At 41.2% G+C, this 18,839-nt stretch overlaps 1 protein-coding gene across 3 annotated transcripts in view; it reads left to right on the plus strand.

The window, feature by feature from the left end:
* Window positions 1-18,839, plus strand: part of thsd7ba (thrombospondin, type I, domain containing 7Ba) — a 123,570-nt gene that overhangs the window by 24,027 nt on the left and 80,704 nt on the right. For all 3 annotated transcript variants that reach the window (XM_056434718.1, XM_056434712.1, XM_056434705.1), the window contains 4 exons: window positions 8,769-9,627; window positions 10,820-11,068; window positions 11,947-12,116; window positions 16,106-16,264. In XM_056434718.1, coding sequence (XP_056290693.1) covers window positions 8,769-9,627; window positions 10,820-11,068; window positions 11,947-12,116; window positions 16,106-16,264 — 1,437 coding nt within the window. The remainder of the gene's footprint in view (window positions 1-8,768; window positions 9,628-10,819; window positions 11,069-11,946; window positions 12,117-16,105; window positions 16,265-18,839) is intronic.

Genomic DNA, 18,839 nt, shown 5'->3' on the forward strand with positions numbered 1-18,839 from the left:
TCCTGAACTATAAATGCATTCCATCCTGAATTGTACACACATGTTGTAAGGTTTACAGCAAGTGTTATCAAAAGCTGAATGCAGCACATTTGTAGAACAGTATTAAAGAAACATATCTTGCACAGTCACAGTTAACTATAACCATGTGGATAACTGTGTTATGGTGAATTAAATGAAATATTAACATTCATTTGATGTTCCATTATTAATAAACAACATATGTATTGGTGCATTAACCATTCGATTTAGTTTAGTTACTCTCCATGATCGTAGACAAGTCATTTTGGCTATAACTATCTTATGTGGGTCATTTTGAGCACCATTTTTGTTGTGGAGATATGACACTTGCTAGTTTACATTATTCTGCTACACAAAAGCAGCACTTTGGGAATTACTGCTGATTCTGAGAGCAGCGAAAGAAAAAATTTGTCGTGTGACGGCTCTCAGCGTTCAAATAAAATTCCATGTTCAACCATGAATGCTGCCTTGTCACAGCGCTCCTTAAACACTGATGAGGAGTGTTCTTCCTTGCAGCCCCTTTATTCCTGCATCCTCTCTTCAGTTATGTCCAGACCTTTCAATGCATTTCTGCTCTTTTTGTTGTCCCTTTTCAAGTCCATCGTAACTTCATCGACATGGACTCACCGGCATTGCCATCCATGATTGTATTTAAACATGTTGAAGTCTTTGCAGAGGTACCTTATATTTTGAACTATCTTCTGGTGTCAATAAATGGATAGGTAGTTTATATTTATTCAGTGGATACAATAACAATCGACAGAAAGACAGTTCCCAGGAAATCTCTGCTGGAAACTTTGATATATATAAATATAATTTTTTTTATTCAGATCTTTTAAAACCAAGCAGCCAATATAATATACAAACAGTGATGAATTATTAATATCCTTTACCCCGTGGCCCTCGTCACCTGCATTATCACAACACCAGGGTCTTTCCTCAGGTTGCTACCTGTAGATATGGCCCACTAGTTCTGCTCCTGCTTTTAAGAAACATAAATGCATGTGAGACAGAGGAGTGAATGGCATCCCATGTCACCTCTCCACTGGCTGATAAGGGACTTGAAGAGACCACAGGCAAGGAATTAAACGGAAAAAGATTCTGGTGAGCACAGAGTTCTAGCACACCTCTGCCTGGTCCCTGCTATATTCTTCATGTCTTAAACTGACTCATACTGTGGCATTCAGAAGTGGAACCAAGTTGATTCTGAGAGAAACCTCTGTAGAGATTTTCCAGCCTACAATCAAAGTTGGATTTATGGAAACGAGATCTTAGAAGAAATACATTATCTACTAGTTTAAATACCAGGTGGAATAAGTCCAGCGTTGGTTTCAATGGGAGAAGAAGTCTCGTCTGTGTTTGACCGAGATACTTTTTTGTTTAGTAAGACAGCGGAACATGACGGCACAATCACGATTAGTTAAAAACGAAACACCGCTGGGATGGGATTTTATTGTCAAACACAAGTATAAAAAACTAGTCCCCTGCCCTGTTGTGCTGACATGACATTACACACAATCTTATATCATGTGTCAACCTGCTACAGTTTCAGTTGAGGACATGAGTCTATCAGGGGAAGCTGCAAGAGCAATCAGAGACATATTTAGCAAATTCTCAGATTAACTGCAAGTCATTTTCATCGTGATGCTGTGTCTCTTGGGTCAGCATGCCCCCCATTATCAGCAATTACAGATGAAAGTAAGGTGTTATCATAGTTTAATTTGAGCAGAACTGATCCAAATACATATGCAAATCTGCAAAAATAACACCACATTTTCATTAAAACTTAGAACCTTCACCAAATTGCAATCCGTAGCAATCTTGATTTAGCAGAAGGAGATGTGTGAGGAGCAGAACCCCTCTGAAACTCTCTGACCACCCACTGCTGTGGGTAGGTTTGCATATTCAGGGGAGAAAAAAAGACAAATGTGACTCACGCAATGATCCGGAAAGAGGATACTGTATATCAGGCAGAGATGAAAATAAGAAAGTCAAGATTATTCTTCATCTGTGTTTATGGAGGCATATATTACATATTAATCTTTCCGAGCTACCAGCCACGGTATCATTTCAGTTAATGGTGTTCACTTGGCCTCTAACCTATGGCGTAAGAAGAAATGTATACTGATTTCACAGTAATATGTGCTTAGTTTTACATCAACCAATCGAGACAGAAATATAAAAAAGTGTGTTTGCATATACGTTAACTATGTGATACTGTTTTTAGTATTGTTTGTTATTGCTTTTAGTGCAAAGTCAGTTGTCCTTGGCAACATGCCAATCATTAAATTGTCTTAAAAAGTTGCCTCCCAGTAGCAGCCCTACACTACGTCATCTCTCTTTTTATCTGCATGCATTTATCATATTGGATATGGTGGTGGTATATCGTTCTAATTCTGACTAAAGATCATTTATTAGGCACGTAGAAGCCTTCATGCCGGTATTAATATGATCATCTTTGTTACTTACCGCTTTATGGATTTCAGTTCAATTCAATGGGAGTCGAGGAGCTTGAAGGTCCTGCATCATGCTTTATCGAGTGTGAGGCCGGCTCTTTAACCGTCACACGTGGAACCAGGCCACAGACTCTGGATCAGTCCCAGTCGGTGTGTTTGTTTGTCTGTTTGTATATTACACTTTAATATCTTTGACACCACAAATCAGACTCTTGTTGATGGAAGGAAACAAGTCTTATTCTTGAACTTTGGCTTCTTAAAATGACATTTTTGGGGGGGCTAAAGAGGGGGTTGCATTGTATTTACCTGATTCATCACAGATTAGCCTAAATGGGGATTACACCACTCAATGGGCACAATATGTGTTGTCTTCCATTCATTTTGTCATTTAGCAATTCAAGTACTATCAGTCTGAACTGTGCTGAGAGGCTCAAGACTACATGATGCCAAAAGCCCTTTGGGGCCATGTGTATAGTGTGGCATCCCCCAGGTGGGTTATTCATTAGTGTGGAATATTGCTCGACGCTTTTCCTCGGGATAATGTGAGCTTCTCATAGTCAAGCCAAAAAAACAAATACTATAATTCATTCACTTATTGAGCATTTATGGTAATGTGTGATTAATATTCAAGCAGGAAGGTCACACTTCTCAGAATAGCTGCTCATTCTTTTTTTAATATCATATACATTTTATTTTGAGCTGCAGGTGATGGGTGTGTTTACGTCACTGAATTTGCTTGTGAATTGTCCCCGCGAAGATTTTCAACTTCTTTTCTCACATTTTGCAAATTGTCTTCTAACCTCCTCCATCAAAACTTCCAGAATGAGCTGATTCAGGGCTTCTGGAGTAGGATTGACTGCCTGGTGATAATCAGATGAATTTCTGCATAAATGAATGTTGTAATTGAGGATGCACCCCACTGCTCATAAATTACAAGTGATGGAAGTGTGGCATGGGGGACGGCTGTGTGCATAATGAGGTGCAGTGGCATAGGTATCATTTAATTAAAAAGTGTTTTGACAAAGGAGGCATGTATCTATACAGTCAAACTAAACCCGGGTAGAGAAGTTAAAGATAGATGGCGAGAAAACTCAGCAGATGTTTGCAAAAAAAATGCACAAAAAACTGGGGCGTTGAGAGAAAAGCTGGATGTGTGACTGCAGCAAGTCAGCACATTAATTGAATGACAATCAAAATTGTGGCGCTGTACTGTTGAAGTAGCATTATTGAACGTTGTTAATAAAGAAGTCTCTTCAGAACTCCAGTTATTGATGCGTTTCTTCTGCAAGCCAAATACAGTGTTTGGCCAGTGCAGTAGATAGAGAAACGGATAAATGTGGTCAATAAACGCTCAGAAAAGATGGCTGCTTCTCCTTCTGTGACACATCGGAGCAGAATGCATGGCTTACAGAAGCATCTTTCGACATGTGCAATCCAGCTGCTCTTTCAAGTTTCGAGCAACAAAACATCGAACGTCTCACGGTCTCAAAACAGCGAAATGAAGTTGTAAGCGCCAAAAAACTGTTGAAGACTTTCCTGACCTGCCTCAGTGATGCTTTTACCAAATGTAATTAAAGAGACCAGAGAGGCTAAAGATTGAACAGTGGTGAGAGCAGTTTTCTCCTGACGGAACGCCGCGGTTTAAGAGACAGTTTACTGCTTCACTGTTTGCTTCTCCTTTGTCTCCGTCTGTGTGGTTTCGGGGCACAGTGGAGATTGCTTTTGTTGTGTTCCTTGTTATTGTCGGGCAGCTTCGCTATCATTTGTTCAACTTAAGGGTTCAACCCAACAATGATGCGAAGGAGAAGACATGTTCTGTCACACCGGCTGAGTTTAATTCCTGCTTTTTCCTGTATTGTATGAGTCGTCAGAGCCTCTTGCACAGTCACTTTCTTTCTTATACCCTGGCGTCAATGGAATGGTAAATATAGCAGGGGCCCCCAGGGGTACTGGAGCCCCCCGGGGTTGGAGGCAAGGCGTCAGGAATGAAGGAGCTGTGGGTGACTTGTTCCTCCGTAGGGGCTGACAGATGCTGATGCTGACGGATCGAGAGAGTGATTATTCAGAGCTTAGGAGATAGTGCTTGTGTTAGCTGGCTCCCCTGGCAGAGGAATCACTCCCAATCACACCTCCATAAATCAGGCACACATATCCCGGCACAGCGAGAAAACAGCAACATGGCGCAGAGGTGGCCATGCTGATGAAAGAGGAGGGATCATGAAAGAGTGACCACAAGAGCAGTGCACTCCGGCTCGACAGTGACGGTCGTTAAGCTCGTCGGTGAATAGTGCTGCTCATATCTTTTATTTGGAGAGGGCTTTTCATTCTTATTTCATGCTGCTACCCATTTCTGATTTTTTTTTTGTCTCGTCAGTTTTTACCAAATTGAGAACGTCACAGTGTGGAGGTGGAAGGTCGGAAGTTAGGGTTCTACTCGACTTTTGAAGTTAAATTCAACTGATATCTACTATCTGACTAATTTACATGTTTTCACTTGTGTCGATGTTTTCCCGGTATCGAGTGATCTCGGGTAGCCTCTTCTCTCTTCTGACGGAAACAACATGTCTCTCCTGTTCAAAGTGCTCTTCGTGTCTTTGAGGTTGTAAACACATAGCCTGGCACACATCATCTTGAGCTGGGGCTCAAACTGAAGCAAAACCCTGTTAGCTCAGTTTAGAACAACATGTGGCGTCCTAATTGAGCATTCAAAAATGTCGAACTAATGAAAGGAAATATGCACGGTAGTCAATGGCGCAGATTGCAGAAGAAAACAGGACAACTGCACTTTTTAAAGGGCACACTTATTGGTGAAGTTCCACTTCTGGCAATGCATGGATATGAAACGAGTTAAATGATTATGGCAATATAAAATGTCTGCTGCTCCGGTTTAGGCATGCGCCTCTGGTTCTATTTTCAGCTATTTTTGTTTGTCCTCATGTTGTATGAAGCTCATTTTCAATGTGGCGTCTATATAATAGCCATCGGCTTTCTGCGTAATAGGGCTATTGTAGCAAAATAGTTTCAGCCTTCAAGTGCCTAAAATGTGATCTTCTAATAGAGCTCTATTCCCATAAAGCAAAGTGTTTTTTCTCTCATTAGCTATAAGTCGGCTGTGCTTTTATTGACTGCTGCATTTCGGTGTCTCCAATGAATTTGTTATGGCTTTCTCTCCATCATAGTGTGTTGTTGTCCTCCATATTAATACTGTGGAAAGCCAAAGATAGGACACCCTTTGAGAGGTATGTAATATCATCATCCAAAGCAACCCTAACAACTACAAGTTAAATAATTCAATACAAAGTCACAGTGTAGGTCCACATAACGACGTGTCCGTGTCTTGTTAATGCCAAATGTCTTTGACAGCCATATATAGTTTGCACCACAAAAAACATATGCATATATACCCTCACTGGGTCAGACAAAGACGGACATATTCTCATCACTGCACCTCCTTTGTTTATCTGGATGTCTGACATCAATTCTGAGATTAGGCCAATCGACAAGTCCTCTTTCCGGTGTTTAAAAATGTCTTTGCAAATTAATATTATAGTAATAATGACTTTGGTTTCTTATCCATTGAGTTGTGTAAGACAGAGATCTTATGAACATAATTATGTTGGTTACTCTGTATGCCCCCATTAACATTGCAATGCTAAGACGAATAAACTCAATGATATGCTTCGATGAACTATGAAACAGTTCCTCAGATTGAAATGTTGCTCCCTGAGGCAAAAAGCAGCACTGTTGTCATATCAGGGATTGGCCTGGGAACAAAGTGGGAACAACCGACTTCACTGGCACGAAAGGGCATACAACCGTTTCAGTGAGTTGTCCTTCGAAAGCAATTTAGGATGCAGGAGGATCTCGTTATTACATCGATTTAATTCCAATTAGAAGAAATGAATCAAATTATCCTCCTATGGCAAAATGGCTGGATGAGAAGTGAATGTGACTGACATAGATAACCATATCATATCAGCAAATGAATTTAATCTATTTATTTTTCAGATTTACATCTACTTCTTTTGAAAATGAGGACAAAAGGTCAAAAACTAATTTAATAGGGCACAAATTAGTTTTGGGGATTAGGATTCATGAATCACAAATATATCTATCAATTTTATAAAATTGAAATTTAATTATCCTCTTAAATCACCTTCGTCTACATATTCCGCCGATGTTAACGCAAGGGTTATCACTATTATAGTTTTTTCTGGTCGAGATTTGAGGAGATATTGAAATCAAGAAGTAAGAGCCCGATTCAAGTCTTCATCAAAAGGAGAATTATTATTCAACAGGTACTCCGGGCACGATCAATGAGAGAAATACATTTCATAAAATAATTACAGCCACCAAAGAAACTGTGTTGTAGGTGGTTACATGACTGACAATTTTTAAGAGACTGAACATTGCATCTTTTACTTGGGAAGGAAGTGAACTGAGCAATGTATGTTTTTCTGATGGCAGCAACATGGAAAACACACACAGCAACGTGACAAACCTCCTAATTTGGAATCTATCCACCCGTTGTCTGCACTCGTGAATTCTCTACCCTGCCAGCCTGTTCAGTTGAGCCCCACAGCCTATCGCTGTGAGGCGATGGCATTGACCACTGCAACCTATTAGACTTGTTCTTACCCCATATGAATAAATAAAACAGTCGTCTTTCTTTTCTTTTCAAATGGGTGTTATATCCAAAATCTAGCAAGACAATCCTATTCTCACCATCTGTAGACTTGGCTGTGAAAAGTTAAAAGTTCCCTTTTTCACAGAAAAAGTGGTGTGTGGTCAGCCCTGAATCCATGTAAGTATTACATTTGAAGCAACAATTTGACGCACGTTTTCACAGCGAGGAAAAAAAGGTATCAGCAATTTTGCTCCCTCACTGACCACAGAGTACTTTTACTTCCCGATATTTGTCAGAGTTAATCACTTTGATGTTTCCAAGAAGTGACTCTCTATTACGCTGCAGAAATCAACAACATCAGCACTCAGAAATGATTGTGGAACCTGAAAATGAAGTTGCCATTCTCTTTCAGAAGGTAACTGTGTGTGGAATGTGTTTGAACTGAGCTCGCTCGTGAGGAGTGAGAGTAGGACTTTGTGAGTGTGGCTTAACGGGCTGCTTTGTTAGTTTTAGTTGCCTCAGCTTCATATATGACTGATAATGTTCTCAGAATTATTTTCCACAACATCTAGTTTTCTGAGTGTGTTGTATCAAATGGAAACGGAGCAGATTGTAGAGATATATTTCAGGATACTTCATTCTTTTAAGAGGAATGTGTATTTTTCCAGCAGTGGTTGTGGCAAATGGATCATTATGTTTCTTCTTTTGTGCAAACAGTTATTTTACTGCTGAAATCTAATTCAATTTTCAGATTGTAGTCTTAAATTAGAGCAATTAAGATAACTCAAATCCTCAATGGGCTGTGAGCTAAAGACTGTTGTGTCTTGTTGGTTTGGGTTGTTTTGAATGAAAATAAATCGCCTTTGTTTAAAATATCTGTACGATTGAGTGCAATGCCTCATCCTTGTGGACGAGATGTTTTCACATTGGACTGATAGCTGCATTGTTCTGAAACAAATAAATATAATGGAACAAGAATAATAAAGATCACAAAAAGCATGTTTAAAATAACACACGACCAAAGTGCAGCTAGACATGTCTTGTTTAGCCTAAGCTATTCTTGGAATCAAGACTCTTAACCCTTGTGTTGCCTTAGGGTCATTTTGACCCGAATCAATATTACACCCTCCCCCCGCCTTAGGATTAATTTGACCCCATTCAATGTTTAATGTCGGTGTTCTTTCGGTAGTCAACAAACAAACATAAAGTGCCTCACACTTAAACTTGGAAAACAATATTAATTCTAATAATTTTCTGGAGGTTTTTATTGCTGGCGTCAAATTGAACCCAAAGGGTAAAATATGTTAGTAAATATAAAGGTAACAGGATGTGATACATTGAATCGGGTCAAAATGACCCAAAGGCGGGGGGAGGGTGTAATATTGATTCGGGTCAAAATGACCCTAAGGCAACACAAGGGTTAAGAGATAGTCCTTTGGGACCGAGAAACTAACCTCATATTTTGTATATTGATGCCCGCTTGTGGTTTGCTGACTTTTGTTTCTTTCTTTCTCAGTTTATGAATAAAGCAATCATGGAGGCTAAGTGAATGACATTGAATTGTGCTTGATTGCAAGCTGCCAGATAGCTGCAATTTAAATAATGTGTTTCTCATGCTGCAGGTTTTAATGAAAATGGCCTCTCCATTTGTCTTTTCTCGGTTGCAGGCCAGTGGGGTCAGTGTGTCGGGGAGGAGTGTGGCTCTGGCGGGCTTCAGACGAGGACAATATGGTGTGTCCACATGGAAGGCTGGACTACCCACCATTCTCACTGCCAGCACGTGGACAAGCCAGAGAGCCAGCGGCACTGCTTTAAGGTCTGCGACTGGCACCAGAACCTCTTTGTGTGGGAGGTGTCGGACTGGGGGGGCTGCGTTCTTGTCTCTTTCTTTCCCAGCGAGCACCGGCTGAGGACGGCTGAGTGCATCACGGCACAGCACGGCATCCAGAGGCGCAAAGTCCATTGTGTGCGCACTTCAAACCGCACCGCCGTCACCTTGAGGATATGCGAGTTCTTTTCCCAGAAACCACCTGTGGAGCAGGCGTGCCTCATCCCCTGCCCACAGGATTGTGTAGTTTCAGACTTCACCTCCTGGTCCAGTTGCAGCAAAACATGCAGCATTGGCCTGCAGCATCGAACGCGACATGTCCTGGCCACACCGATGTACGGAGGGGCCAGCTGCCCCAACTTAACTGAGACCAGGACTTGTTCCGGCCTTGTCGACTGCCCTCCTGGGGAGGGCGAGTACGAGTACAGCCTTAAAGTAGGGGCCTGGAGCGAGTGCCGACTACCCCGTCACAAGGATGCCCTGTTAAGTGGCAGGACCAAAGTGGACTTCAGCACAAGCTCCAATGAGAGCAACACAGTCACATTGAACACACAGGCTTCTCACCACCACCACCAGCACCACCACCGTCACCAGCATCATCATAAACAGAAGTATCCCATGTCGTGGGAACTGGAGGTGGGATACCAGACGCGGCACGTCCGCTGCACGCGAACTGACGGCAAGAATGCTATGTTGAGGTAAGGTGCAGCACTTCTCATACAGCCAGAACAGAACAAAAGATTAACCTGAAAAAGTGGGCATTTCTGAAGGTCCAAGAAAAAGCCAAGAATATAATGAGAGTGAGAGGGAAAGGAATGTGAAAGAAGCTGGCTTGTAGTTTGTCAAGGGAACTGATTTTTAACGGGATTCTTCCCACATTAAACTCTTTCTCCACTGATGTAGCAAAAAGGTGATTTTTAAGTATGGTCTCTGTCGCTGAATGTAGACGTCAGTGAGGGGAATTGATTCTATAGTCTGTGGTTCTTTAACACTGGTATTGTATCCTAACATGATCAATGCCCCCCCCCCCCTTTCCCTCTGGTCATTTTCCTCATGCTAAACTGTATTCTGTGAAACTAAATGTTTTTCTATTGATGTTGGTTATTCATTCAACCATAACCAGATTATTTGAGAGCTGTTGTTTAAGCACTATATAAGCTTGGTGGTGAGGCTTTATTATGGTAAATGTCAAGTGCATGTCCTCGCTGTTTGAGCAAACCTTGGTATTTGGATTTGATAAAAATGGATTTTACTGCACAGGAAGCATACACATACACGCACACACAGCACACACACACACACACGCAGAAATAAACAGTTTTTTTTTACTTTTTGCATGTTGCTTTGTCCAACAAGGCCGCTTCAATGGCTTCATGATTTAAGTGTGAAGAGGCCTTTTACAGTAACGCGTCTGATTAGCATAGTAGTTGCTCACAAGTGGGATTGGGGATTTTGAATATGGATTTCCCACCTGACTTCTGCCTCATTCTGCTTTTCTAATTACAGCCTAATAAATTAGTATTGTCCTCACATCTTAATAACCTAGCTAATCAAATTAGCTAAATCAAACAATGGAATTGTAAAAACATGACTAATGCACATAAACACTTTAATTATTCTCATGGACAAGTGTAAACTTGTTAATCAGGAAATCAAGATATCCACTTGTATGTTCTCCAAGCAGATGGTACGTTTTAAATCTGGAGTTTTATTCCATTTAATCTGCCTGCCAATCTATTTCAATACCAACCACACCTAACAGCTGGCATGCTTCGGCTCAGCCAATCTCCATATGGCAACTCTATTTTCAAACTGAAGGGGTTTCACATATGCTTCGCTATTATTGTCGTATTTTCTTCTTTAACACCTTTTCTTCTTCCCAATCTATAGTCTATGTACCAAGGACAACTCCGCCCTGACCTTTCAGGCGTGTGTGATGCCCGAAGACTGTCAAACATCCGATTGGTCCTCGTGGAGTCCCTGCTCCAAGACCTGCCGATCCACCGATCTGTCTCCTGGTTACCGCCTCAGGTCACGAATCATGACGCAGATCCCAGTTGGAGGAGGGCAGAGATGTGCTGCCCTGGAGGAAAAAGAAGCTTGCAACATCATCGGAGATTTACTTCCAAACTGCCCCAGGTAGCTTTTTAACAATGATGGTTATCGCCACATTTTGAGCTCATAATCCTTGTCAACAAAAGCTTTGTTTTGTAATGTCTTTGATGCATAAAATGTCAAAGTCTAAAATCTAATTACTTGTAATTTATTTTTTTCTGGGCTTTTCTACCTGATTGATTGTGATAGAAAGCTGAGAGTCTGCAACTATTCATGATTTCACCATTGAATTACGTATTTTTTGGGGCATTAACTCAAATACCTTGTGACAAGAACAATAACATAATGTGTTGTTGGGAGTTCCTGACCCGAAGGACATGACATCGATGACAAACGGTTTGAGAAGAATTTGAGTTAAGAAAGACTACTAGAAATATTACAGTAGAATATGCAATAAACAAAGTAGTCAATAGAGAATTATTTCCCCTGCTGGTAGAAATTATTTTATTTGCTAAATCTACATAGAGTGCCTGAGAGCAGAGGAATTACATGATTAGGGAAAACTCATTATGGAAATTAAGCATTTGATAGATTACTACAGGCTGTTGTTCTGGTAAACTCCTCGGATATTATTGCTTTCTGCACCACTGCTTTTTTCATGGTTGAAAACAAACATTGGTTTAGAAGTTTAAGTAAAAATAATCATACCGCTCTCCTCCTGACCTATCAGAGAGGCTCAGACTGCACTTGCTAATGTTTTCTTCGGCTTTGCGGGACATTTCTCAAACAACCGCTACGGCTGTGCTGAAACTTTATCCTTTTTTTCAATGCCATTCAGTTTCAGCATGACACTTCTGTTTACTTTCTAAGACATATGAAAATGTGACTCCATTTAATTGATGTTTGCATTGCAAATGTGTGTGTGTGTGTGTGTGTGTGTGTGTGTGCGCGCTCTCTAACAGGTATGTGTGGAGGACCACTGACTGGGGCGAATGTCGCATCCTCCCCTTACTGAGCCAGCAGGACCGGCGGCTGGCGAACATCAGTGTTCTGTGTGGACGGGGGATCCAGAGCAGGAAGACCTACTGTGTTCAAGTCGCTGATCACTCGGCACCGCAACACAGGAAGGAGGGTAAAAAAACGCCTTCATGACAACTGACCCAGGGCTGGTTGGAAGCACATGGTGACTCGAGAGATACACCACAAATACATTCCAAGGAAACTCTGTGGTGTGTTTTGATATAAGCTGTGAGCAGACACTATTAAAGTTGGTAGCAGAGCAGTGTGGTGCTTATGCAGGCCAACATAAATCCTTAGCATAAGTTGCTGTAGCGGAAGCATGTTCAAAGTGCTGGCCACAAGAAGAATCATCATTTTAATCACACACTGATTTCTTGAGCTACTGTGTACTGCAGCAAAGGCTTTACACTGCATGGGAAATAGCTCATATTACATCTAAAAGTCGAAACAATTTTTCTCCACTGACCTCTTTTGTGTAGCACCGATGATAATTTTGAACTCCGATTCATATAAAAATTTTACTCTTATTTTATGGTCAGTCAGAAAACAACAGTGCAGCGTTTATATAGATTGATGTTGTCACTTACTGACGCTGATCACTTGGGATGAATTTCATCGTGCAGAAGTGCAACTTTAACCAGGTTAATTTCGTTCAGCACAACTTGCTTACCGCCAACGAGCAGTATCGCCTGTTTTGATGCGTGCGTGGGGGAATATGAGGCAGTGTGCTACAAACAGACCATTGATTATTAGTGCTTATGATTATTCGATTGTTATGCTTAGAATCAGAATCAAACCAAAGGTCATGCTTGTTGGATGGTTATATATATTTGAGAAAGTTTACCTTTAGTACCCCCGAATGTATTATACTAGAACCCAAATATACTTTTAGATAATAAGCAAATCAATATTTGGCAACTTTGTGAAAAAAAAGTGAGTGCACTGCAGAAGATACTTCTGAAAAACAATACTACTTCTAGGCAAGGCCATCATTATTGTCTACCTGACGGCGCCACAGCGCATGTGCTCCAAGACCAGATAAAGCAATTTAATAAATTGCAGAATGTTTTAATTTTTTTATTTTAAATTTATTTAACCAGGAAATGCCTCATTGAGATTAAAAATCTCCTTTCCAAGAGTGTCCTGGCCAAGACAGCAGCAGTAGCACGTCACACAAAGTTCCATACAATACAACATAAAACAGTGACAGACAATATTTAAAAAAACGAAAAACAAAATCACAGCATGAATAAAACCAAAACTAAGACTCAAGTCAACACAACCCAGCTCACACAGGAGCACATACCTCCGTCATATAAAACATCTACAGCTAGATGAATTTCCCTCCAATATTTTCAATCTATTTTTAAAAACACCTAAGGAGACCGGTTCCCGGAGACCCAGGTCTGTCTGCAGCAAATTCCAAGCCGCAGGAGCAGCAAACTTAAAACCTCTTTTTCCCAATTCCAAACGGACATGAGGGACGGAGAGCAAGAGGAGGCCTTGAGCAGAGGTCACAGAGCGAAGATGGTAGCTTCCAGGGTTTTTCAGCTGAATTAGAGTACAAAGATACGATGGAAGTACGTGTAGAATAGCCTTATAAATAAGGACATGCCAATGATTTTGTCTACGGATGGACAGAGGAGTCCAAGCAACCAATGTATTACCCATTGTATAAAAACAGACACATACTGGCACGTATGGTAAAATTACCATAATACAACATATGTAATTCAGTATACAAGATTTTTTTTTTTTTTACATACACTAGGCTGCAATGTAAAATATCCGTAAAATGAGTGAAAGTTACATTTTAATTTTAATTTTCAGTCCCGCCTCCTTTCCTATTATTGTTAGTGTAGGGAATCTGACTGACGGAATCCCTTTATTGTGGGGGTGGACTGTGTGACTTGAACACAGAATATTGCATTATATTAAAGTATCTGTGTAATTGTGTCTGGCCTGCATTGAAAGAACAAAATTGCATTTTTATTTCATGAGGCTGAGAAACATGGCTGATACCGACTTGCAGCCAAATATAGTGCTATCACCAGTAATGGTTTTAAAGAGGTTAAATGTATTTACTTTGAACTTCGAGCGGATCATTTATCTCCCTATGAACTATGTAATATGTTATTATGCAATGTGTTCATGCTGATTTAACAAGCTGTAATAAAACATAGACATGTGGCCTTAGAGACAACAAAGAAAGTAAAGAATTAAAGCTGGAAAAGAAGACTCATTAGAGGGAGCCACATTTGTTGTTCTGTTTTCTGTCTTGAAGGCTGACGGCATGAGCTTTAGTGTGGACGTGCTAACTAGAGCCTTTTCAGCTTTTTTAATGATTCCCTTGAGAAGTATGATGACATGACTAATTCAGTTAACTTTGACCTGCAATTTACAGAAATATACAGGATGGTAACTTATCACATTACACTTTATAAATATATTTGTGCCGTAAGTACTCTGAAATGTGTGTCTGGTCAGCTCGTTATCTTGTTATTTCTTCTTCAACTGAATATATTAAGGATCTGTCTTTGGATGTAAATAATTAATTGATGATCATCAATTATTGTCATATCCCTCAGGCCTCAGTTTGTTGGTGCTATGGATAAAACCTGAAAGGGAAAAAGGTTTTCTGTTAAGACAAAGTAAATTACTTTTGTTAAATTAATGAATATGAATAGAAATGGAAAAAGCCCAAATCGCCAAGGCAACCAATGTCACTGAGTGTTTAGGAACTCCAAATAGCTGTGCCAAACAATATACAATGATTTGTTTGATTCCAATTACATTAAATTAATGTTGTAGGCTTATACAATCAATCATTACAAACAAACAAAATAGACATGCATACCAAGTATTCATCTTTTTTAATTCAGCACAGTGGGTAATCACTTTTCACTTTAAGTTCCTCTTTGCAAATCACTCTGTTTTCTGCCTAAACATTTTTTTTTAATGAATAATAATATTAACTTGACCTCATCCATATTTCCTATATGCCGAGTCCATAGCTGAGGTGTTTTGGCAGTCGCTCACCAGATATGTTCAGAGGAGTGTTTGGAGAGCAAACATGATATCAATCTTTGAACCAATGGATTTGAGAGACAAAAATCAATACATCGCCAGTGTTTTGCTCAAGGACACGTTGACATACAGAAAGTAGGAGCCAGGTATTGAACCCCTGCCTTTTGGATCTAGGACAGCCGCTCCACCCACTGAGACACGGCCCTGTGTGCATGGCCGCCGCTTGACTCGACCCGCCCAGCGTTAGTTAGTGCAAACAGGTGTGACTGCACCTGTTGCTCTGGCTATGCCGAACACACTTTGCTCCACATATGGTCGACTGCGTTAATGCAATTGACAAATACAAGAAATACCAATTTACGGAACAAGGCAGATAGATCTCTACTATGCACTTCATGAATGTGGTTAAGTAACCATTTCATTTTTTACAAAGGAGATCAAACACCATGCAAATTACTTTTAGTGAGAACGCAATATGCATGATGGACATTTAGTGAATTTCTCTTTGGGCTCATTTAAATGGAAATTTGCCACTCGATGATGTGCGGAGGTGCATCAAAATGGAATATTAGATTGAGTGAATCTCTGTGTTGTGGAAAAGCAGAAAATCTGAGTCCATTACAGGTTGTTGATATCCAAATGATACCAGCCATGCATTGGTTATACAGGGTTACAGTGGCTTAATACTCCATGTTTACTCCATTAGCTGGTCACTGCCCTCTAGTTATTATCCTCCTTAACCACACAAGAGACAAGAAGAGCAATTTTCCTTCTGTTCTTTCTTTTTTTGAATGCTTTAAAAAAATCACACAAAAATCAACGCAGCTTCTCACCACAGAGTGGAACATTATAAACTGTCAGCCTCATATTAAATGAATACATTCCTGTCTTCATAGTCAGAACTACAAATACAACGATTGCTTTTCAATTTGGTGACCGTGAGGCTTCTTCATCTTCTTAAATCTCTTCACAGCATCCAGCACGTAATTCCACACATTACTTGATAGTTATCACACACACACAGACACACACTCCACCACTGTCTGCTGAATCCATGTTCTTTTGTTTGTTCAGTGTCCAGGCCTGTAAACGCCAGGCTGTGCGCTGGTGAAGAGCCCCCCTTGGCAGTCCACCACTGCTCCATCCCTTGCCAGCACCAATGCCTGCTCTCCAAGTGGTCACCCTGGGGTGCCTGCCTACATGACAACTGCAAAGAACCACAGGGGAAGAAAGGTATGATGGAGAAAATTGGATTTAAACGTGAACATGCTTTAGCTTTTGAATGTTTTGCAGAGTCACGGTTGAACACTGGAGGTTAGTGAATATAATTTTAGTAATGCCTCTACTAGAAGGGAGAGTTTGGAATTGAGAACCACATGGGTCTGACCAAGAAACCTTTCAATTATTAATATCCACGGGGGCATGCCCTCATCAAATAGTTTTATTTTGCTTTTGAAGTGAGCAGCAGTAAGTGCTCTGGGCAGTACTGCTTTTGAATGACTTGCAAAGCCACGTGTAAACAGTCCTTTGTCGTCTGTCGTCATGTATAAAACTTGTTTCCTTCCATTTCCTTAATATTGATGACGATGTAAGTTTTGCACATGTCACTTTCAAGCAACATGTGCAACCACAGCGAGACCACTGCTACTAGTCATGGATAACGCATGATAGTTGCTGTAATAGGATGAAACAACACACATTTTACAGGGCATCATTTTCAATGCACTTTTTTTTCCAAGATGCATCATGTCGCCGACTGTCTTCAATAGCAGAATACTGTTCTCTCAGAAGCATGTCTGACAGACGGATGGACACACGCAATCCAAAATATATTATTGATCGCTTGCTAACAAGCTGATATGATTTCAACTTGTAACAGCTCATTGCACAGATGGGTCAGTGGTGAAACCATAAGCACTCAGTGAAAAACAATTAACTGTTGAGCTCTATTGCAGACACTTTAGCCATGTAGTACATTTACAATCAGCAGTTAATCGCAATTGTTGCCTAAGAGCCGAGTACCTTCAATATGGTCAACAAGGGGCTTTACACTCACCTTGTTAACTATAATTAGCTTTTTGGAATGTGAGAGAGAGCAAAAGAGAGCGAGAGAGAGTGAAAGAGAGAGCAATGTTGTCAGAGCAGGAGACAGAGGCAGTATTTGTTTGGAGAGTAAATTGTTTGTTGATAAGTGGCTGGCGCAGATAAGAGAGAAAGAGAACACACCTGTAGTTCAGCTCTCAGTCCCTGGGCGAGTGAAAGGAGTTTCAGCAGATAAGATGTATCCTGTCTGTGTGTGTGTGTGTGTGTGTGTGTGTGTGTGTGTGTGTGTGTGTGTGTGTGTGTGTGTGTGTGTGTGTGTGTGTGTGTGTGTGTGTGTGTGTGTGTGTGTGTGTGTGTGTGTGTGTGTGTGTGTGTGTGTGTGTGTGTGTGTGTGTGTGTGTGTGTGCGCGAGGGCGTATGCTCAAGTATTCCGCACACAGTCGTGCTGTCTGAATGTTTTTGTCTTTTTCCACAGGTGAGCGTGTGTCATATCCAACTGATTTAGCACGGCTACACTGGGTGTTTGTCCGTGTGTGTGTGTGTGTGTGTGTCTCTCTCTGTCAGTGGAGGAGCTGTTAGTGTGTTAGTGCTGTGCTAAAAGGGCAGCGTGACCTCGTCCCTGTCATGAGTAAATGTGCATGAAAGCCCCCCGGGGAGTGACTGAAGTGTGGATTGCTCAGGTCAGTGGCCACACTGTCTCTATGCAATGAGCCAACTCGTCTCACAGACAGTGTCATTAATATATTTCAAGGAGTGCAACACACAGCATCTGCTGTTCAGGGCTCTCTGGTGGCACAGCGCCTTTTGATGGCCATCCACCAGCAGATAGAATATGAAACCGATAGAATATGGCTCGCAGTGAGCCCTGTTGCCTGTGAAACAATGAACAATTATTGAGTGATGGGGCATTGCTAGGATCTTCGTTGCCCGTGGTCCTTGAGCTGCAGAGAATTCCTTGCTGCTATTGAATTTACACTTAGCCTTTATGTTCCACAACACCAGAATAAACTACAATCCGTCTCTAACTAATGGGCCTGCGGGATCCCAGCGTTCAGGTAAAAAAGAGCCAACCGTCAAAGATGCTCATGCAGCCTCCGGGTTTGCTCTCCAGAAATTACAAATTCAAATTGCCTCGTGCTTTTCACATATTTTCACGTTATCTTGGCCTATCACATTCTGCAGCTATGTGGGGAAATGAATTGAACACGGGAGGTTAGTAAATATAGTTTTAGTAATGCCTCTACTTGAAGTCACGTAGCTGGAGGGAGGCTTTAGTGTTGAGATTCGCTGGGTTACCCTTGTTTCTCTGAAATAAACCTAGTCTGACCAAGAAACCTTTCAATTATTAATATCCACAGGGGCATGCCCACACCAAATAGTTTTTTGTGGTTTGGAAGTGAGCAGCAGTAAGTGCTCTGGGCAGTACTGCAATCGATCTACAGTCTCTTTGCTCTTCGAGAGCCCACTCGGGGAACACTGTTCGGATCAGGCACCTGAACTGGCGCCCCACACCAGTAGATGGTTCGGCGATGTAATTTATACAGTGGGCACACCGGGGTGAGACGGTTCCACCTGTAGAGGGAAAGGATGTGAAACCTTTCTGCCAAACTACAGTAAAATGAGAATGGTTGAAAAAAGAAAGCTGCTGCTACTGTCCGAGTTCGATCAACGGTTACTGGAGGAGGTGCTGGAGCATGTTCCACAAGAGCATATGTAGCGCTCACTCTGTGATGCTGTGGATTAGAGGATGAGGTGCCCACTCAGC

Source organism: Pseudoliparis swirei, chromosome 2 (assembly GCF_029220125.1).
Source record: "Pseudoliparis swirei isolate HS2019 ecotype Mariana Trench chromosome 2, NWPU_hadal_v1, whole genome shotgun sequence".
Taxonomy (NCBI): Eukaryota; Metazoa; Chordata; class Actinopteri; order Perciformes; family Liparidae; genus Pseudoliparis; species Pseudoliparis swirei.